The sequence below is a fragment of the Peromyscus californicus genome, unplaced genomic scaffold (genome assembly GCF_007827085.1).
Source record: "Peromyscus californicus insignis strain IS unplaced genomic scaffold, ASM782708v3 Scaffold_4__1_contigs__length_199733344, whole genome shotgun sequence".
Lineage (NCBI taxonomy): Eukaryota > Metazoa > Chordata > Mammalia > Rodentia > Cricetidae > Peromyscus > Peromyscus californicus.
The window spans coordinates 85,384,649-85,407,052 of record NW_026294562.1 but is presented as its reverse complement, the minus strand read 5'-3'; the positions used below and the strand labels follow the sequence as shown (position 1 = coordinate 85,407,052).

At 42.2% G+C, this 22,404-nt stretch overlaps 2 protein-coding genes across 6 annotated transcripts in view; both read right to left on the bottom strand.

Moving 5' to 3' along the window:
• Positions 1-968: 968 nt before the first annotated feature.
• On the bottom strand, positions 969-11,040 carry Arl6ip1 (ADP ribosylation factor like GTPase 6 interacting protein 1). Its single transcript, XM_052713871.1, has 6 exons — positions 10,900-11,040; positions 8,517-8,650; positions 7,793-7,912; positions 3,973-4,090; positions 3,257-3,341; positions 969-2,536 (listed from the first exon to the last, which is right to left on the bottom strand). Exons 1-6 carry the CDS (start codon positions 10,933-10,935, stop codon positions 2,418-2,420), a joined length of 612 nt encoding a protein of 203 aa, XP_052569831.1. The 5' UTR covers positions 10,936-11,040; the 3' UTR covers positions 969-2,417.
• Positions 11,041-12,843: 1,803 nt separating this feature from the next.
• Smg1 (SMG1 nonsense mediated mRNA decay associated PI3K related kinase) overlaps positions 12,844-22,404 on the bottom strand; it is a 104,515-nt gene continuing 94,954 nt past the window's right edge. For all 5 annotated transcript variants that reach the window (XM_052713868.1, XM_052713865.1, XM_052713867.1 and 2 more), the window contains 4 exons: positions 22,206-22,312; positions 18,606-18,785; positions 18,420-18,526; positions 12,844-17,171 (listed from right to left, as the gene is read on the bottom strand). In XM_052713868.1, coding sequence (XP_052569828.1) covers positions 17,094-17,171; positions 18,420-18,526; positions 18,606-18,785; positions 22,206-22,312 — 472 coding nt within the window. In that variant the 3' untranslated portion in view covers positions 12,844-17,093. The remainder of the gene's footprint in view (positions 17,172-18,419; positions 18,527-18,605; positions 18,786-22,205; positions 22,313-22,404) is intronic.

Below are 22,404 nucleotides of genomic sequence, written 5' to 3'. Positions count from 1 at the left end.
GAACCTGGTGAAAGATGAGCAGCTGGCGTTTAACCACACTGTAGAAAGATCAGGAGTCCAAGGCCAGCCTGGGACTGTCTAAAAACACCAAAGTTCCCACACTCTACAGGGCATGGGGAAACTTTTAGGATCCATTCTTTTCTTCTTGGCCCAGCTCATTCCAAATGTGTCCACATGAGCATTGGAATGACAGAACCTCATGAGGGAACTCAGACCAGTCTTGAAAAGAGGACTCAGACTATGGCCAGAGGTAGCAAAGGATGGCTATGGTTTCGGCCACATATAACTGACCTAAGCAGATGCCACAGGTGCATGTTAAACCAGGGTTTCTTCTATTTTGAACCTTTTGAGCAAATCTTCCTATGTAGTCAAGGGTGGGCTTGAGATTACAAGCTATAATTTCAAAGCCTCAGACAACCACAGGAGTTGTGATAAACTTGGCTTGACACCTCCAGAAAAGGATCCTGAAGTGATTAAAGATGGAGCCTGTTCCCAATGAAATCTCAAGTTATAGCATCCAACTTGAGGTATAATTTTTTTTTTTTTTTTTTTTTTTTTTGGCTTTTTGAGACAGGGTTTCACTGTATAATTTTGGTACCTGTCCTGCATTTTGCTCTGTAGACCAGGCTGGCCTTGAACTCAAGAGATCCACCTGGCTCTGCCTCCCGAGTCCTGAGATTAAAGGCGTGGGCCACTGCTGCCCAGTGAAGTATAATTTTAAAAGGCAGACAAAAGTCATCTACTGATTATTATCAACCACTGTGTTGGAAGCAAAAGTCATGCTCTTCTGAGCCTCTTCTGCCCTCTGCTGGTCCCTCCCCTGCTGGTCTTGGGATCACCTCCTCTTCAGTGTTTCCCTTTCAATCTAGCAGTGCCTGGTGTTTCCTTTTAAGAGAACCTCAGAGGGCAGGACTATAACAGGGAGGTTACTTACTAGTCAGATTCAAAAACTCAAACAGCAACGAAAGTTTGTTTTGTTTTGTTTTTTTTAATTTTCCCCCTTTTACACAAAACAAAGTAGAAGAAATGATTAAAACTGCCAAAGTAGTTACTTGGTAGAACATGTATTATTCACACACAAAAAAAATTCCAGGTAGGAAGGCAGGCTTATTTACAAGAAAACATGTAAAATTAAGGTGGGTGTCATGAAACATTAAACAAACAGACAGACACATGCTACAACAGGTGCCACTGGTTACAGTGCCAGGGAGGTGAAAGAACATAGGCAGAATCACAAGGTTCAGGCTTCACAGCATCAGTGCAATGGATCCACAAACTATGGTACAGCTAGTTCATGGGTTAAAGAGTTGTTCCCAAATGTGTCCTATTTTGGCCCTCAGAGGTTCACTCCTGCAGATTTCAACTGCTCTAAAAGTCTACCTACTGAAAGGGCATATGATCACAGTAAGCTTAAGGAGTTACAAACGCTACACAGAGCAATCACTGTCAGCAGTCTGCTCTCAGCTGCAACCCTGCAAGGGGAAAGTCCAACACCAGTGTAGACACTGCTTCCAAGTATAAACCTAGAGCCACTGAAATACAGCCAGCATTAAGAGGGGAAAAAAAAACAAGAATTTCAGGCTTACCTTTAAAGGCTTTTTTCTGGTCTTAAAAAATTAATACATGTTCTAGTTTTTTACTGAGCAAACAAAGGAGACTTTTATATCCCTGGCTGGCCTTGGAGTAAAGTCACAGACATTTTAAGTCAGCTGAAAATCTGGAACAAAGAGAGTGCTAAAATTCCCAAATACAATCTTCTGGAAGTTTGTTGTTCAAGAGCTGTTAAAACTTGACGCAGTGCAAAGGGAATGAGAGGTCAGTCTAAGCTGACAGATTCCTCATGTGAAGAAAAAAAAAAAAAAAAAAGGCAATGCTTCCGAAAACTGCTACATTTCATACAAGAGAGGAACTCATACACTAGGGTGTGGAATTTTATCCTATTCCATGGGCATTCTCCCACAGTGGAAAATCAGGAATGAATCTTAAGTGGTCTCTTCATCAAAAGTGGTAAACCTGGTCTCTATACTCACAAAGATAAGACAGTTTGTTAAGCAGACTGTGGAAGCAGACAGTAGAACCAGCTTCCTGTAAGCCACAGACCACTACCTTGAATATAGCTTAAAGCAAACATCAACAATTATCCAAAGTCACAGTTCACTGTACAAGAGTAAAGGTCACCACTTTAGTATTTTAAAGGAAGTTGTCAAAAATAAAAACTCAATAAAGCAAGTTATGATGGGAATGCACCCAGCTACAGCTGGCACTGGACACAGCACAAAGCCTGGCCTGTGGGAATCTCTATCAACAAGAGCAGAGTGAGGAAAGCAAAGAGCCACTGTTAACATTAGCATCCAGACAGCACTGGACAACTGTTCCCAGGGCAGGCAGGCAGGCAGGCGCGCTCCACTGCAGCCGTATCACTCGTTTTTCTTTTCTTTCTGCTTGAGAAGCTTGTTTATCTCCCTTTTAGCCATCCCAATGTACTTCAAAATGATTCCATGTTGATTTAGTCCAGGAAGAAGCAGCACAAAAGTCACTTGAAATAAAGAAATGAAGTTAAGGAAACAGTATTTGACTCACAGTTGAAAGCAGGTAGACTCTGGAGGAAGCAAGATGAAACACACTCTTCCCCCCTCAGGATCCAGGCCCACCAACTCCTGCTGCCTGTGCATTCATGCTCATGCACTGTGCTTTCTATCTGACTACTCTTGTTGTCACCTTCCATAAGGCTTTATAATCTCCCTGAAAACAAGGCCAGATGGCTTTAAGACTATGTATATACACACAAGTGATTTGCCTAAATGCTAGCTATCACATTCCTTGAGACTGGAGTTACAAGTCATTGTGAGCCAGCATATGAGTGCTGGAAATTGAACCAAACAAGTGATTTTAACCACAGAGCCCTATTTTAAGACCTGACTTGAATCTTTTTGCTCTAGAGAAAGGATCTTGTGTCGCCCAGGCTGGTTTTGAATGTGACATGTAGTACACAGCTGGGGATGACTTTGAACTTCTGCTCCTAGATAAAGGTCTAGGTCCTTAGTGCTGGGATCACAGCTTTGTCTAGTACTGAGTATCCTACCTGGGGCTTGATACACACCGGGCAAGCACTCTACCAACCAAGCTATGTCTGCAGTCCTCGCCTGGCTACACTTCCACAGGTCCTGAGAATACTCCTCATTTATCTATTTATTGACTACACTACAGTTAGACTTCCCTGCTGAGACGCAGGTGTGATGGTTCCTCAGTGACTTACCAATCAGGTAGGTGAGAAGCAGGTTGTGGACTTGCTGTCCCACCCAAGCAACTGCAGCAAGAGAAATGATCATCGTCATGAAGTACTGTTAAGAAAAAGAACAAAACTTGTCAGCTCTAAGCAGCAGACGACCCCGGGCAACTCGGAAGGTTTGCTTCAGCACTCTACATTGTGTACAGGGGACCAAAGCACAGAGGCTTGTCTCACCACTTCAGAGGACCAAGCCATCATGCTGTATTTCATACACATACAGCTTCACTGTGGCTTAAATAGTTCTTTTAAAGGCTATGAAAGTAAGGTCATTTTTATTACTTTTCTTTTATAGAATGTAGATATGTTCCCTCTTAGTTACTGTCTATACAGATTAATAATGCTTTAAAATATAAACTATGCTACCTTTCCAGTTAGCAATTTCCCACCAAAACCAAAGTTAAGATATGAGAACATGTTTTTTATGTTTGTGTCTTTTAATGGACATATAAGAGGGGGAAAAATAAAACCTCATCTCTACTATAATAAAAAGTTATATGCAAAATGTAAATTTTATCTTTCAATAGTTTAGTCTACCACATATATCATTTATGAATATATGTAGACATCACACCAAAGGGTAGTAAGTATTGAACTTCACTCCTAAAAAGGCTGTCACCAGACTGAAATCACAACTCAGTATTTTGCTTCATATTTCAGTAAGTAAAAATAAAATAAAATAATACCATTTTAGGCTTTTCTTCCTTTAGGGAAAAGAGGCGTTTCCACCAGCCCACAGCTCTGCGTCGAGTTTTTACTAGATTACTGCAGATTTCATGAAATCTTTGCTGTTGTTCAGTGGTCCTAGAAAAGAGTTTTCTTTTTGTTATAAATAAATGGCTATAGTACAGTTTATTTAGTTATTTAATTTTCCTGACAAAGAATCTCACTCTCTGACTGCCCCTGAACTCATGATCCTTCTGCCTCAGCATTGTAAGGTGCTAGGATTACAGACCTGAGCCACAACGCCACAGTTAAACTCTTGATTATTCTGCTTCTACCTCCCAAGTGCTGAAAACACAGGTGGGTGCCTCCACATGTGGCAAGAATTATCTTCTAAAGAAAGTAGAAACAGACAATGGATAACCATTGATTGCAATTTTTAAAAATTGTGTTACTTTTAGTTTATGTATGTTAAGTGTTTTGCCTACATGTTTGTCTATACACATATATGCAGTGCCTGGTACCTACAGAGGCCAGAACCTCTTCTGGGTGTTAGGTCCCCTAGAACTGGAGTTATAAACAGTTGTGGATACTGGCAATCAAAGTCAGGTCCTCTAAAGGGGGACAAATGCTCTTAACCTTTGAGACCTTTCCAGCCCCTAAAGTGACTACATTTTAAGACATCTTTCCAAGAACAGGAACACTTTTTACATAAAGTGTGCCACGCACATATTTTTCTATACATTTATGTGTGAGTCTGCATACATATTGAGCGCACAGCATGGTGTAGGTGTGGAAATGAGAAGACAACCTATGGCAGTCATTTCTTTCCTTCCACCATGTGGACCTAGGTTTCAAACTCAGGTAATCAGGCGTGGTGGCAGGGACCTTTACCAGCTGATCCACCTCACCAGCCCTGTATACATACTTCTAATAGATTAAGGGGCTAGTTCTAACGCCACTTTTGATTAACTACAGTAACAGGAATCATGTCTTCTATGAGCTGCGTCCATGGTACAAATGTGGTTTTTCTATTTCAGTTTATTTTTCAGCTCCAAGTGTGCCCATCAGTGCTCCAAGTAGCTGCATCGAGTATCTGTAGTAGAATAACTTCTACACCAGGTCAGCAAGATGCTCAGAAGATAAAGATGCTTGCAGCCATGGCTGGTGACCTGAGTTCAATCCCCAGAACCCACAAGGAAGGAGAGAAACAAATTCTGGAAAGTTGCCCTCTAACTTCCACATGTACCAATGTACATGTGCATGTGGGTGGGTGCATGTAGATGGAGACAAATACATACACTTGAGCTCACACGCGCGCACACACACATGCACTCAACTTACTTTAAAAAGTAAAGAGCCCAATCCAAATTCCTTATAAACTCAGTTTGTGACAGAAAATGCAAGCAGCAAACAAAACTGATAGGCCTCTCTAAGAAAGCCATAGTTTTCTCATTTCTAATCTGTCCTTCTGCTATTTTTGTGGCACAGGTCCAGTATAAAAAGGACCAGGGCTGAGGACCATGCTGCCCTCTCTCCTGTAGTGTTAGCCTGGCAAAGTGCAGCCACAGCGAGAATTTCTCAGATCATCCAAGCTGCCCATGGTCAAGGCTACGATGTGGCTATAGTGTTCCTTCTTTCCCACATCAACCCAGGTAATCAAAACTTAAAACTTGCCCCATGGATACAATTACTACAAACTATCTGTTTATCTCTGAAGACTTTACTCCAGGATTATGAGTTAGTGAGTGAACTGCTGTCTGGCTAATGTAATGTCAAGGCTATAAACTTCCCCAAACATAACAAACAGTATTAAACTCCTCGTGGCAAGGGAAAAGCAGTTTGAATGACAAATCTTAGCACTGACCCATCATTCTTTAAAGAAACATGCTTATTTAAATCACATAAGCTAACTCTGAAAATTATGTGCATTTGTTCTTACAGATCCAGAAGGTACACAGTAAGGCTTTCATTTTTACAGATTATATAACTTGCTGTCATTTTGGAAACAAAAAAACTAAGGATATAGGCAGAACACTAATCAATTGAAAATGTCAGCTGACAGAGAAAAATCTATTTCAATATCTGGTTCTGTTCATTATGTGTGCTTTTTCCTTCCTCCAGTGGAGAACAGAACCCAGGGTACCATGTGTTCTGGGAAAGCACTCTTAATACTGAGCTCTGAGAAATTCAACATTCCACTGGAATTTCAAATAGTTAATGTAATCCTTATCCACTTAACTATAATCTTAGGAAGTAATAAGTAACCATTCAGATAAAGGTAAAAATGAGATCAACAGCTCCTGTGTATCCAACAGTAGAATCTTATCTACTCAGAACGCACTTGGAAACTACACCTGCACTACTCAGCCTTAAACACAACATCCCTCTTGGTTTGTTTTGCAGAATGTAGGTTGTGACAGATCTATCTGTGTAGCCAAGACCACAGTTTGTTATGTATATGTAGCCCACAATGGGCATAATATCACAACATGTCATCCACAGTACTGAGATTAGAGGTGTGCACCAACCCATACAGCTTAAAAGTCCAATAATGTCTAGGGTTTTTTTGTTTTTTGTTTGTTTGTTTTGTTTTTTTGAGGCACCTTTCCTGGAACTCACTCTGTAGCCCTGACTGGCCTGGAAGTCACAGAGATCCGGCTGCCCCTGCCTCCGAGTGCTGGGATTAAAGGTATGCACCAGTGGAAGGCAAGACTGACACCTGGGTGTCCTTCAAACGACTTTTAAGTTGCCATAATGACCTAATACTGTTGTGTTTGAGGAGAGTTTGTGACCTGACAGTGTAAGAGGCATTTAACAAGAGAACCAGCCACTGACCTTGACTTGAGGTTGTCCTTGTGTACACACTCACAAATGAGGACTCACACACAATCCAAGGGACACATTTCAACAAGCTGAGTTCAAAGTCTATTAAGGGGGCTGGCTTAGTAGGCAAAGGGACATGTTGCAGAGCCTGTTGACCGAGTTCAATCCCCAAGATCCACATAGTTATGAGAGAACAAACTCTGGGAAGTTGCCCTCTGACCGCCACATCCATGTTATGGCACATGCACCCCACCCCAAAATAAATAAACGTAATTTAAAAAATAGAAGAGTTCTGTAATTCTTATTTAAAGCATTACCTTTTAAAAACATCCTTACCTGCTGGCAGTGAAGCATGCCTTTAATCCCAGTACTCAGGAGGCAGAGGCAGGCAGATCTCTGGGAATTTGAGGTCAGCCTGGTCTACAGAGCTAGTTTCAGGACAGGCAGAGCTACACAAAGAAATCCTGTCTAGCCAGGTAGTGGTGGCACATGCCTTTAATCCCAGCACTTTGGAGGCAGAGTCAGGTGGATCTCTGTGAGTTCGAGGCCAACCTGGTCTATAGAGTGAGTTCCAGGGCAGGCTCCAAAGCTACACAGAGAAACTCTGTCTCAGAAAAAAAAAAGAACTCCTGTCTCAAAAAACTAAAATAAAAAATAATAACCTTTACTTTAAGAGAGCAGTGGTAGTGAAACCCTTTAATCCCAGTACTCAGGTGGCAGAGGCAGGTGGATCTCTGAGTTCGAGGGCAGCCTGGTTCAAAAAACCCTATCATGAAAAACCATTAAAAAAAAACTTTAAGTGTAAGAAGTAAAACTGAATAAACATCAATAAACAACAACAAAAAATCAAGTTTTTGACCAAAGTAAAATACAGAGATATAAGTACTGAAAATTCTCGACTCTTTTGAATTCAGCTAAGAAATTCTTCACATAAGAGAAATGACTCTTAACTCCCAGCAGGTGTCTGATGGTTATAAAACATTTAATCATAGCACACTATCATACATAGCCACCTACCATTTATTAGATCCAAAAATCCTTGGTGCTAGAATGGGAACAAGGTAGTCAGCCAGGCACAAAAACATAACAAAACAGGAAACACCGGACAGCACAGATGGATCAAGATAATATATAATCCTGTTAAAAACAAAGAAAAGTAACCAAAGTTAGAAAACCACTGGTCACTGTTCCTAACCAAAGGTGTTTACTCCCTAGCCCACAGCTTCTCAAAGATGGAGCTGTTTGCTTTCTAACTTCCTTACAAGTAGTTTTCTAGAGGCATTATGGCATGATGTTGTCACAGCTAGTTCATGTCAACAGCAACAGTCAAAAACTCTGGGGTCGAGCCGGAGGCAGGGGCGCACGCCTTTAATCCCAGCCCTCACTCTGGGGGCAGAGCCAGGCGGATCTCTGTAGTTCGAGGCCAGCCTGGTCGACAGAGTGAGATCCAGGACAGGCACCAAAACTACACTGAGAAACCCTGTCTCAAAAAACCAAAAACTCTGGGGTCCTCAATATTTATTAGAAAAGACTATAAAGGAAAGGTGTTCAAACACAAAAGTGAATGTGCAGGATTTACTCAACTGTATCAGGTTACAACCTTACATAAGGACTACAAATTCTAGAAACTGGGTAAGCTGCTTGAAAGAAAGGCATTCCTTTTGGATTATGTATTATAAAAGCTTCCCTATGCAAAGGCTATGAACCATCTGAGCACTTAGCAATCGAATCCTTCACTTACAGGAACAGCAGGGAAACCACACCCAGGATGGCAGGTGGAAACCAGGCTCTTTCCCACCGAAGGACTTTGTCGGCCATCAGCATCACTTCTCCCCATCCTTGCAGCTGCTCTTCTAGACTCGCAGTCTCCGCAGCCTACATAACCAACAATTAAGAGTGTTACTTTAGCCTGGTGGTGGTGGCACCACACCTTTAACCCCAGCACTTGGGAAGCAGAGCAAGGCTTGTGAGTTCAAGGCCAGCCTGGTCTACAGAGTGAGATCCAGGACAGGTACCAAACTACATGGAGAAACCCTCTCTCGAAAAACCAACAACAAAAGAAAACAGAGTGTTACTTTACCAATCTCAACACTTTGGTGGCTCAGAAAGAGTAAAAGCCTTCTAAGCCATCAAAACTGTTATCTTAAACAAGCTGAGTCATGAAAAGCTGCAATTTTGGCACCAAACATGAAAATCCATGGGTGGAAGAAAGCCTAACCCTTAATGGTTGCTTTAGCACTGGGCCATATGTCCATGATGCAACATAATACTCCCAAGATTTCACAATGTGGGGATAAATATTTCAATATTAATGAATGTGAGCTTAATATGGTTAACTAATATCCCCAAATTCACTCACAGAGTAATGAAACAGTGCTCACAATATTACTAAATTGTTGGCTACTCTATGTTTGCTCATTTCAGGTGGTTGGCATTGATCTGTTGATTGGTCAATTTATCGATTTAAGCCCTTCTAAATCCATCAGGAAAACAGTCAGTATACACAATCTCTAAAATAGCTCTTTGTATAATGGAATTACTTCGATGTTGGCAGTGACTGTGGAATTAAAGAAAAGTACTCAAACTAAATTATGGGAGACACTTAAAGTCTTCCATAATGGTTCCCCATCATTGATGATGGAATTTTGGCTAAATTTCAAATTTCTCTGCATACTTGACAACTAATCAAAAGCACACCTTTTGGATGAGCTATTGTGGCCTAAAGCCTTCAGGGACTTTGGTAAAGGAAGCAAATTAGAACAAGAAGGTCTCTCTGTAGGAAAGCAGTTGCTCAGTCTGTGGAGGGCCCTGGATTCAACACCCAGGAACCACATACACAAAGCCCACAAGATCCTATAAGCTTTTCACAAAGGAATTTGCAAATGATAGAGAACAGTCCGGACTAATTTTAATAAAGTTGAAATCTGTGTCATAGTACTTCTCTCTGTATTACATGTTTAATACTGATATCACCCCAAACTAGAAATCCTAAACATTTTACAAGCTATACTTCAATGAATGCCTCTCAAAACTGGAAAGGGTATTTTTAAGATGAGGAAACTGAGACAAAAAGAGGTTAATATCTTTAAATCCAGGACATATACTGTTCTCCTTAAAATGATAATTGCTTTGATAGAAATAGTTGTTTGTGATCAGGCCCTCTCCCGTGACAATTTCCTTTTGCATCAATTAATCCTCTTACTGGATTATTTGCTGGTGTGTGTGTGTTGTGGGGGGGGGGGTAGTTTAAGGGTACAGGGCAAGCATCTCTACTGGATTGTTTGCTGGTATGTGTGGTGTGTAGGGGGAATTTAAGGGACAGGGCAAACGTCTCTCAACACCAATGCAAAGTGAAAAAAAAAAAATCTTGCACAATCCTGTAGTGACTACTGTCCTGTAGACACTTAACTTGCCGGCATTTGGGCTGTTAGAAGTGCAAAAGCAGAAGTTAAAAGTTGGTTGCTCTTTTCATTTCTGATATGGCCTGTCTTTCCCTGGGAAATGACAACAGAGAAAATGAAAACAAAAACTTTAAAGAAGCAAATGTGTCCTCCTAACACCAACCACCTCATGCACTGCCTTCAATTCCGTGATGATCATTTTAAAGTTGCGCCCAGTCCTGTGAGCCCCTTCTCCAGTACCCAGACCACTGCCAGGACCTCCGACGGTCCTTTCCGCTGAACCCGATTTCAGCTTCCTGTGGTGAACTCGCAGCCAACTACAGCAAATTCTGTGTCAGCCCTTTGACCCTCCACCCTTGCCCAAGTTTTAAGGGGAAAAGAACCATGCATACAATCTACCCAACATGGGATTAAAATCAAAGAGGGCGGAACAGGTAGGTCTCCGGCCTGAGCCCCGAGCGCTAGACAAGGCCCCTGGCGGCCGAGCGCCCCAACCTGCCACCCAGGTTCCTTCTTGCCACGGCCCTCCTTCTCACACTTCCTCACGCGCGGTCCTTGCCTCGTCGTGCACGATCCCCAGAGGACGTTGGGGATCGGCAGTAGGGACCGCCACCGTGGAGATGGGCACGGAGCCGCAGGATCAGGCCTGGCAGCCCCCTGGAGTCACCCAGGCCGGGAGGCCTAACCGGAAGCGCCGGGTACAAGCCGACGACCGCGACTCACCAGCAGGTTGCTGCTGCGGTTATCCCCCTCTGCCATCGTTCGGGACGCGCAAGTCTCAACGAGCAGAAAACACTCCTCACCGACACCCGCACGGCGACCGGAGCGCGAGGGAACGCCCCGCAGGCTGCTTATATAGGCTGGCTGCCTTTCCCGACAGCCCTCGCGAAACTCGCTCCTCATTGGGTAGATGGCACTCCGGCTTCTGGGAAGCCAGGCCAACCGGCAGCCAGCGCATGACTTGAAATCCAGGTCAAAGGAGAGAGGAGCTGTGCGGAGCCGAAGGACTCCGACCAATCAGAGTACAAGGGTGTGGCCCGCTGGGGGCGGAGCGGAAGGAAGCGGTTCAACCGCCGTCTCTAGTCGCTCGCCCCGCTGGATCTCAGGGCCTCTGCTTGGAGGAGTGGAGGATGCGCAGTGCTGTGCCAGCGGAGGTTAGAAGGGCGGAGGAAGCTTTAGGCTCCTGTGGCACCTGCTAAGATTTGTGACTGGAAGGCTGGCGGCCCCCGCGTGAGAACTGCTGCTGCCATCGCGCCAGCAGTAACAGGTCCTATGAGAACACGGAAGATGTACCGACTCTTAAAGGGCTTCTTTTGCAGCCAGTCTTTGGGGAATCGTTTGTGGCGCGCTTCACTTAATTGATAGAACTTTGCGCACTTCAGGTAGCTAGGGGAGCGCTTCAGATGGAGGGATGGATAGGTGGATGAGTAATTCAAATGATGGAGCGCTTCAGATTGATACAGATTAATGGGGGGGGAGCCCTATTAAATATTGGCCTCAAATAATTTACATTTAACACATTTCATTCCTTAGGTAGTTACCAGGTTCTTTAAAGACCTGGGAGATTTTTTTAAAAAAACTTGAAAGACCACACAGTGCTCCTAAATAAGCCTGGCCCTACCTGGAGCATGATGGTCCTATGAAAGGGGCATACAATTTGTCACAGACCTTGTGGAAAGTACTTGGATAAGGTACTAACACAACACAGTGTTGGCTAGGAAGCTCAGGTGAAGTGCTACTTCAAGGAAGTATGAGTGTGTGTGTGTGTGGGGGGGGGGTGATATTATGACTCGGTTGATACAGAAACCTTATCGGAGATTTAAAGCCTAGAGAATTCCCTCCTTCACCTCAGTATTGAGAACAATAGGACCCAAACAGCTGTTACACAGGCTAAACAGTGTCCATCTTGCTGGTAGCCCAGGAGCACCCACTTGCATAAGAGAGGCAGGAGTACTAGTTAGCTTTAAAACCCATCATTTCTACCTTGGGAACTTGGGCTGTTGCTTCAGAAAGCTTCACAGTTTGATCCGTATTCCCAAAGAACAACTTAAGAAAAATGTAAAAGCCAGCTGCTGAGGCTGAGGTAAATGGCAGTTTCTCTAGAGCACTTTTGTTGGAGACTGTTCCCAGACCCAGGTCCAAACCCAGCTCTCACTAACCTTCCAAATGACCCAGGGATTAAAAACCTACTCTTTCTTCTAACTTCTGTTTTTGCACCACAACCTGAAGTGATCTCTTGAAATGTACCAGATGATGAAGCCCGTACCACAGTCTTCCTCAGAACCTTGGCACAGCAAATGAACTCTGCAGATACTCTCTTCCTTCAGAGCTTTTACTCCCAATAATGGTCTGCCAGTTTTGTCTTTTAAATATTGCCAAAATTAAGCTTCATACACTGCCTTTTGTTTTTCAAGACAGGGTTTCTCTTTATAGGCCCAGCTAGCCTGGAACTCAGAGATCCACTACCTTTGCCTCCCCTAGATTGAAGGCATTGACTCTTATCTAAGAACTTTCCTACTGAAATAAAATTTTCACTGTTCAAACACGAGTAAAACAATGTTTTTGAGAATTAAATTTTTTAATTTGGGGAAAAATAGAAAGCCACACAACTGTGTTCCAAACAAAATTTCTGGGATCTACTTCAATAAATTCAGAACTTACATACTGTATCTTTTAAGACTTGAACCTTTATTTATTTTTTTGAAAAGCAGGTATTTCATACAATCTTTACCATGTTAATGCAAAGTAGGCATGTGTTTTTTTTTTTTTTCCAAAAGATGCATTATGGACATTTTCAGGAAGCTGGTGTGACTTATTCAACTTTTAATTTTAAATACAAGCACAAAATTATATCCATCAGGAGGCATTACAACTTAAGAAAAAAGCCACTATTTGTACAGTTACTAGGACAAGGAAGATTCAGCTTAACTCAACTTGCTCTTAAATAAGGGATAAAAAAAAAATCAAATATGAAATGTGATGTCACTGCCACCTGACATTCCAGGCGGAAACATAAGGGACTTCTAAAACTGGAAAAATAAGCAACACAGTAATCTGAAACAGAGCTGAATCAAACATCAGGAAAGGGAAAACAACCACTGTTAATCAGCCTGTTTTGAGGGGAAAAATCTGCTTCCGAACAATATCCAATTCTTTACCGTCTTCAAATATCCAGCTGATTTTGAGTTCTTAACATTAGCACTAGACTCACCCAGTGAGCCCCAATTCTCAAAGGTTCTCAACCTGGTTGCCTTTTTGAACCTAAGCTCAGTTTGCATTTTGTAAATGATGTTATCCAGCCCCCAAAGCAGGCCAAGTACAGGGAACTGCCTTCTCTTGAATCTTAGCAAAGCGTTGATGCTCACTAGTACCTCTTATAAGGAATCTTCCTATCCTACCCAGTGAACTGAAGATGAAGACTTCAGTGACTAGTGCGTTAATTTTTTTGCCTCCTTGATTTGGAGGGGGAGGGTTCTAATTACTGGCATTTTATAAATTCAACAAGATATAAAATAATGTTGGTTTTCGTACTCATCTTAACACATGTGAAACAAAGCTGCTTCAGTGTGCTAGTTGAAGGGCTAGGATGTATGTAGCTCAGGAGTAGAGCACTTGCCTAGCATGTGCAAGGTTCCATCCCTGCACTGCAGGGACTCCAGCTAACAGCAAGCAGCACAGCATTGACATATGCTGTGTTTGAATAGGAGTCACAGGCTAGTTGTAGGTGTGCTCATTACTAAGAAAAGAATTGGGAGAAAAGAAGAACCAGCTCCTTTGATTTTAGTACTGCACAAGTAAGCCCCCAAGTAACTACAATAAGGTGGAGGGAAATAGGCCAGGAAGACTCTGATTTAAAGTACTGCCTATAATACCCCAGATTAAAAAGGACCTAAGACTGCACATCAACTCTAGTATTTGGCTGTACTTGCATTGCCCTGCTTGGCTTTTATTAAATGGCTCTTTCCTTAAATTTCACACATCGGAACAACCACAATTAAACAAAAACAATGTAGATAACACCAAACATTGGACAATATTAAGAAAACTACTAAGCGTAGGTAACAGAGGCAAGTGTTAAGAGCAAAGTGAAGGGAGTTTTTCCTTTGTATTACAAATTCTCACCCTGAACTTGGGATTTGAACTCTGAATCAGTGATCTAAGCAAGTAGATCAAGATCACCACCAGTGTCAAAAGAAGTCATCTAGCCAACTGCGTGATCAGCTCCTGACCAGAAACAGAAACTACAAGACACTTTGGTAAAGGAAGAACAGTTTCCTAAGTACCAGGTTTCCACAGCTTGGTAGAGAAATCAACTGAAAACAGACGCTAACTAATTAAAGACAACAAAACACAATACATTTCAATTCTCAAGGGTACTCTGAATTAGAAGAGGTTGTTGTATGGTTGTCCTGTACCCCCTGAATCTTAGAGTGGAGAGGTGGAAGTAGGGAGTAGAGCGGTAAGGAGTAAGGAGAGGAAGGGTTGGGGAGAAAGAGAAAATATCCCTGGTTTTCCACAGGTATTTTGTCATCAAAAAAAATGTATGACTTCAAAACTATAGCACTCTACATGATTTCTTAAGACATTCCCCCAATAGCCCTATTTTTTCCACTTGAGGATTCTTACAAAAGCTCAACCTGGCAAGGCTATTTGCACAGGAAGCCAAACCACACAGATGAGGGTTTTGTCCGGAGTGCAGTGAGCAAGCAGCAAGCTTTGAAGTACTTGGTTGCTCTTATCTGCTCTATAACCAAGACCTACTCCTCTCTCAGGGACCAACTTAAAATAGAAAGGATGGGTAATTCATCAGAGGCACATTTTTTTTTTTTGGTTGTTTTTTTAAGCTGTCATATTTTTGCTTGGATTAAGGTGCCAGGTACTTCTGATGCTGGAAATTCATGGGAAATAAATTCACCTATTACCAAAACAGAATCCATTTTTGACCAGTATCACCACCTACAGGGACAAATAAATATGAGCTGGTTTTATCATTATGATAAAAGCTCTTCCTGACATGAAGAATGGCTAAAAATGACAAATCTTGAGAGAGCAAAAGTTACCAAGTACAGTTGCCCTCAATGCCTCTGGGAAAGAAAGCAGCATGCAAAATACAGTATGGCATCAATATTTCCAGCTAGGCTGTTTTGTGAAAATAAGGCTCAAAAATCAATGAATAAAATCAAATGCAATGTGCTAAGTTTCTTAACTGGTCATTGGACACATGGAAATTCAAAACAGCCTCTTCCAATACTCATAATTAAGAAAGTGCTGACACTGGCATCCATCCTGTGAGGATTAGAATTAAACTCGTAGCAATCAGAGAAGAGCCCAGAGCCACATGGAGTGTTTCCATAGGACCTTTCAGGCTTGTGCGTAGAGGCTGGCAAATGTAAGTGGCCACTGCATTAGTTGCTAAAATGCTGGGAAAACAGACTCAAAATACTGTGTGCTATTCTGTGTTGATACGTGATTTTTAGCTCTATTCTAGTCTGGACTTCTATCGAGGATCAGCAGCAAGTACTGAAAATGCTAAATGATGCCTTGATCATGACTCACTACACTAGTCACTCAACAGTAAGCTATAAAATGATGCAGAAAGTAAATAGAACCCCTCACAGACCACCAGCTGAACTTAAAGGTGCTGGTGGGCATCACTTTGTATGCCCCTAAATGCCAGGTAAACTAAAGCACTTTTAATTTACACCTTAAAACGTAAGAGAAAATTATACTTTGTAAATTAAAAGTATCAAATGAGAAAACTGAATTAAAAAACATTTCACTCTACCTCCACCAGAACATCACTTTATTGTGAACCTGTCATCAACAATGCAAACTCCAATAGGTTCTCTATCCTGGTTGTTTAAAAGATAAAAGATTACATCAGATCAGCTACTTTCTATGAAAGAAACTACAGCAATCACAGAAGAGGGAAATTTTGAATGACCTCCAAAAAATGCACACTGTAAGCAAAGGGGAGTGCACATGAAATCAATGTCTGTTAGACTCATAACATTTGGATGCACAGTGACAATTCTGGAAACTGTACATGATAGGAGTCACAGATATGACTGAGTTACACCTTGTATGTGATGATCGGACCTTTAAACAATCCTTGAATTTTCCATGTTTTCATTGGATTTGGAGAAGCTCCTGTTTCTGTCGCCAAATGGTAACGGCGTGGAGACGAAAGTTTATGAAGTGTAAGGATTGAAATAAAAGTGAGTCTGACAGCTGGCTAATCTACCAGAGTGGGTCAAGGGGGAGCAGGGGAACAGGTAAACGATTGGGAGGAGTGGGATCCATAGGTGCTTTTCCCTTCATTTCAGAAGTCAGTTCTTCCAATGTAGTGTCTGTTACACTGCTCTCCTTTTTTTCAGTCCATTTCTGAAATTCATACAGCATAGCCTTTTGGTACTTACTGGTCAACCCAACCAGTACTGTTGCCAAGCAACAAGTGTTTCTCCAGAATCTGAATGCATCAACTCTTCCGTGGCTGTGAGTTCTTCGCGGCCCCAGTTTTCTCTGTTTCTGAGCGGGGTTTGTTTTCCTGGATTGTACACACAGGGTCAGGTGGAATGGAGTTCCAAGTCACTCTGTGCTCCGCAGCATCCCGATTTCTTTCTCAGCTAACCTCCTGACACATTTGCAGCTGTTCTGTGGCAGAAAGACAATCTCCGTGTGCAGGCAGTGAGCTTGCTTTCTTCACCTTTGACCCTGGCCATGGTGTTGGGCGTATCCCTGAGTGCAGCTGTCCTGCAGGATTCACTTCCTAGTACACCGAGATTTCCTAGGTTTCCTCAGAGTAAGCCCCCAGTTGCATCACCACCGACTGTGATGTGGCTTTGGATGCCTGAGGCTGAGTTGATTCTGGTGGATGTCTGACCTCGCTTAACCAGACTCATCTACTGTGTTGCCATTCACACCCAGGCTGTCCAACCTTCATACAGCTGAGCCAAGTTATCTAGATTAGTTGCTTCCTTAATGACATAGTCAACCTGTGAACATAGGTAGGACAAAATTGAAAACCACTGAGAACTTGCAAGGTCACAGTTTATATACAAATTGCATGAGTTGTCTCTAGAGTAAGTTCTAGTCAACCCAATCACCAAAGGAAGATTGGGTTAAAATCTGGTTAAAAAAAAAAAGAGGTGATTCATTCTATGACCACAGAGGATACACAGGCTGAGTGTCTCAGCAAAGTCAGAACCCTTAGAACTATAGGGATCATAGGAGCCTACCCATCCCCCCACCATTATTTGCTCTCAGGGTTATGCCATGAAATGCTATGCTTAGAACAAAACAATGATGAAAAGTGTATGCAAGAAATGCTTAGTCTTGGTAAAACGTATGGCATTCCTACAACTTTAACTTTGAACATTTTTAATAATCAACAGCTGGAAGTTGAATAACTCAGTGGTAAAGTACTTGCCTAGCACCTATCAGGACCTATGTTCAATCCCCAGCACCTGGAGGAGTGGGGGTGCACTATCCAGACACACACAACTAGTAACAGGGAAAAACTTTGGACAAAGACACATAGGTATTCACAGGACTAGTCTACACCTCCCAAAACTGTCGTCCTCCCTTCATCTGAAACTTTCAGATTTTTTTTTTTTTTTTTTGGTTTTTCGAGACAGGGTTTCTTTGTGTAGCTTTGCACCTTTCCTGGAACTTACTCTGTAGCCCAGGCTGGCCTCAAACTCACAGAAATCCGCCTGCCTCTGCCTCCTGAGTGCTGGGATTAAAGGTGTGTGCCACCACCACCCGGCCAACTTTCAGAATCTTTAAAGTGAAAATTAACTTGAGTGTGGTGGATAATTAGAGCTTAAATTTCTATGAAAGATGCTGCTGAAAGGAAAGTCCTAAGTAGTGAAGAGTCAAGTTGTGAGCATTTGACAACCCCACAGCTATGTTACTAATAACCTTCTGACTCCTGAATGTAGGTTTAGGGGCTTTCTCTTTTTGTTGCTGAGTGAGCGAGCGAGCGAGCGAGCGAGAATGAGCTCATCAAAGGACATATGGAGGTCAGAGGACAACTTGAGTGAGTTGTCTTTCTTTATTCCACCATGTGAAACCAAGGATTGAACTTAGGTTGTCAAGCTTTTGTGGCAAGTGGCCTTACCCACTGAGTCATACTGCTAGCCTAAGGGCCTTAATTCTTGATGAAATAAGGAAATGGGTAAATGAGATCCTTCAACCTACCAGCAGCATTAAAACATAGCTTAAGCTTAAAAAATAGTCACCTGCTCAGCAACTGACATCCTCCTGTTTGGATCAACATCTCGGCCCTCTAGCTTGGCTTTCACTCTCTTCCACACACTCACTGCATAGGAGTTTCTCTCTTGCACAGCTATAAAGCAATGACATGTTAGTCAAACCAACCTTTGTGTATTATAGAATTATACGGCCTTCATACTCTAACTGATTACCTTTCCCTGTTTTAGGATCTCTGACAGCCTTTTTGGGACTACAAGCAATGCTCTTGCCAGTTCCTGGGATGGTGCTTGGTGGAGTATCTGCTGATGTAGCCAGATTTTTCTGAATCAGCTTTTTAGCATTCTGGGACATGACATCAGGCTGAGTCTTCTGGCCAGTATTGCTCCGGACCGCTATAGAGAAAGAATTAGTGGCTCAATTTACATGCAAACAGAAATGGAGTGGGGGGTGGGAGCACATACACAGGGATGGCTGGTAGCAAGTACTCCACAGTACTCAACCTTGAAAATGAACTTGATTTTATAATGGTAAAAGTCCTTATCCCTTGACATAATAATGTTCCTAAAAACACAACCTCATCAGCAGTGAGGCTCTCAATATATGAAGCTGTACAACATAACCATCTTCACTATGCCATGATAAACAGTGGCAGGCAATATCTCAATCAGGGCATAAAGCCAGAGTACACTTGTAATTCCAGTGCAAGGGAGGCTAGGATAAGTGGATCTCTAGGGTACACTGGCCAGCTAATCTGTGAGCCCAGGTAAGGTGCCAGTGAGAGACCTTGTCTCAAAAAACAAGGTAGGGGTTTGGAGAGATGGCCCACCAGTTAAAAACACTGACTAATCTTGCAGAGGACCCAGGCTCAATTCCCAACGCCCACATGGCAGCTCACAACTGTCTGTAACTCTAGTTCAAGAGGATCCAATACGTTCATTCCTCCCTGGGCACTGTAGACAAACACTCAAAAATAAAATCTTGCCGGGCAGTGGTGGCGCACGCCTTTAATCCCAGCACTCGGGAGGCAGAGCCAGGAGGATCTCTGTGAGTTCAAGGCCAGCCTGGTCTACAGCGCGAGATCCAGGAAAGGCGCAAAGCTACACAGAGAAACCCTGTCTCGAAAAACCAAAATAAATAAATAAATAAATAAAATCTTTAAAAAACAAAAATCAAAAAACCAAGGTGGATGGCACCCAATGTACACACACGTACACGTGTACACACACACACACACACACACACACACACACACACACACACCAATCACCCACAAAAAGTATTCATTAGTGATTGGGACTGGAAGACACAGCTCAGCAGTTTAGAGTTGTTGCTGGTCTTATAGTTCTGTTTCAACTCACAACATCCACATGGTGGCTTACAACCATTGGTAAACAGAGCTCCAGGATATCTGACTGACACTCTCTTCTGACCTCTGAAGACACGAGGCACCTATATGGTGCACAATGCAGGCAAAACATTCATACATTAAATTCAAAAATCTGAAGGTGGAAAAAAAGCTTCCTCATCACCCTCCTAAACCACTCCTCCCAGCCAATCTCAATTCCTCTGCAACTCTCTGCCGACTACAGAATGGCTCTCTTAACAGGGACACCATAGCCACTACACATAACTGGGACCCATATCAGTGCATCACTCAACCTCATCAGTCAAACTTCTTGCAGTAGACAATTAACCCAGAGACCCACAACTGGACAACATCAGAGAGCAAGAAACTTTAAGAGCATTCAACCCTAAATGGATTCAAGAATCTATGCAGAAGAGGAGGCAGAAAGATTTTAAGAGCCAGAGGTAGTGGATGACTCCAAGGAAAGTGTCTTCCTGACACAACAGGGCTGATACAACAGAATTCTCAGACTGTATGTTTGTTTCATTTGGTTTTGTGTGTGTTTGTTTTGTTTTGTTTGTGTTTTCAAGATAGGTTTCTCCATGTAGCCCTGGCTGTCCTGGAACTCTGTAGATCAGTCTGACCTTGAACTCACAGAGATCTGCCTACCTCTGCCTCCTGAGTGTTGGAATTAAAAGCATGTGCCACCGTGACCACCTGGCTTGATTTTGTTTTTTAATATGAAATTGTGTGGTTAGGTAGGGAGGGATTCTGGGAGGAGTTAGGATAGGAGAAAGACCATGGCCAAAATATACTGGAGAAGGAGAAGCAGCAGCAACAAGAGCACTAGAAAGAAAAGATTAACAATGGTGGCCACACCTTGAATCCAGCTCCCAGGAGGCAGAGGCAGGCGAATCTCTGTGTGTTCTAGGCCAACCAGGGCTTAGCAGTGAGATGCTGTCTTTTAAAAATAATAAATATTTTAAGTATTGGGCTGAAGAGATGACTGAGGGGTTAAGGGCACTGATTGCTCTTCCAGAGGACGAAGATTCAATTCCCAGCACCCACCTGACAACTCACAACTGTCTCTACAGTTTCAGACAGCAGCCTCACATAGGCATACATGCAGGCAAAACACCAATGCACATGATAGATAAACAGAAAAGATAGAAAGACAGACAGACAGAGAGATATCAGCATAGCTTGATATACTTTTTGGACATTAACTTTACACCAAGCAATTACCAATTTAACATCAACTAGGAAAACCAACAAAAAAACATACTCACAAAATGATCTATGTGTGAATATATTATTATTATTTAAAAAAAAGCCCTACAGATATGCACAGTAGTGTTCATGGCTTAATTTGAAATGAAAGATTCCAAACAAAATTTTCTATTGTTATTCTAATATTCTAAAGGTCCCAACAAGAAAAAAAACTTAAATCATAAAATTAAAAGTCTGAAGCCAGACATGTAGTAGATGCCTTCAATGCCAGCCACTTGGAAGGCAAAGGCAGAGGGATCACTGAGTTCAAGGCCAGCCTGACCTACATAGCAAGTTCCAGGACAGCCACAAAACAAAGAAACAAATAAGTGAGTAAGTAAGTAAATAAGTAAACAGAAAGAAGGAAGTCTGAGATCATTTAAGCCCCAGACTTGCAAGCCTCCTGCTTCAGCCTCCCAAGTACTACCCAGTTATTCTTTTTAAGGAAAATTAACCCATTCATTTTAAATACAGAACAATGTTAAATCCTATTGAATTTGCTGATTGTCTTCAGTTTGGTTTATTTGTAAAGATTTTATTCTATTTTTATCTGTGTGTGTGTGTGTGTGTGTGTGTGTGTGTGTGTGTGTGTGTCCACCTAACGAGGGCAAAGTGGGCATCAGAGTCCTTGGAGCTGGAATTACGGGAAATTTTGAGTTAGGAACTGAACTCTTACCTTCTGCAAGAGCAGCAAGCACTCTTAACCATCTCTCTGGTCCTTTGTTTTGTTTTTTGGTTTTGAGATAGTCTTAATATTAGGCCAGGCTGTCCTTAAACTCACAATCCTCTTGCCTCACCCTCCCCAGTACAGGTATTAGAAGTATGCACCATAAGATAAACCTTGTTTTTTTTTTTTTGAGACAGGGCTGCTCTGTATAGCCCTGGCTGTCCTTGAAGTCAGAGATCCCTGCCTCTGCCTCCAGAGTGCTAGGATTAGGCACGTGCCACCACTGCCTAGCTAAGTTAAACCTTTAAACCACCACCACCTAGCTAAAATAAACTTGTAAGGAATATTTCAATACAGGTATTTCGGCTATCTTGTTAAGTTCTTTTAATGATAATTATTGAGGTTGGTATCTGACAGCATTAAAGAAAACCCCTTTAAAAGTAGTGATTAAAAACACAATAGACCCAGAACTAAGCACCTAAACCTGTATGTATAAACTGTCAACACATCAAGATGCGGCCTCTTTCATACCTGCAGCAAAGGATGGCTGGTAAGTAGCAGATGATGTTGGACTTGAACATTCGTTTGCTGCGTCGGTGACTAAGGGTGATGCAAAACTCACTAAATTATTATAGATACTGAAATACAAAATTTATGAAATGTTTATTTATGGAATGTTTTTATCAGATAACTGCTTACAAATACATGAGCAAAACTTCTCATGCTTTGC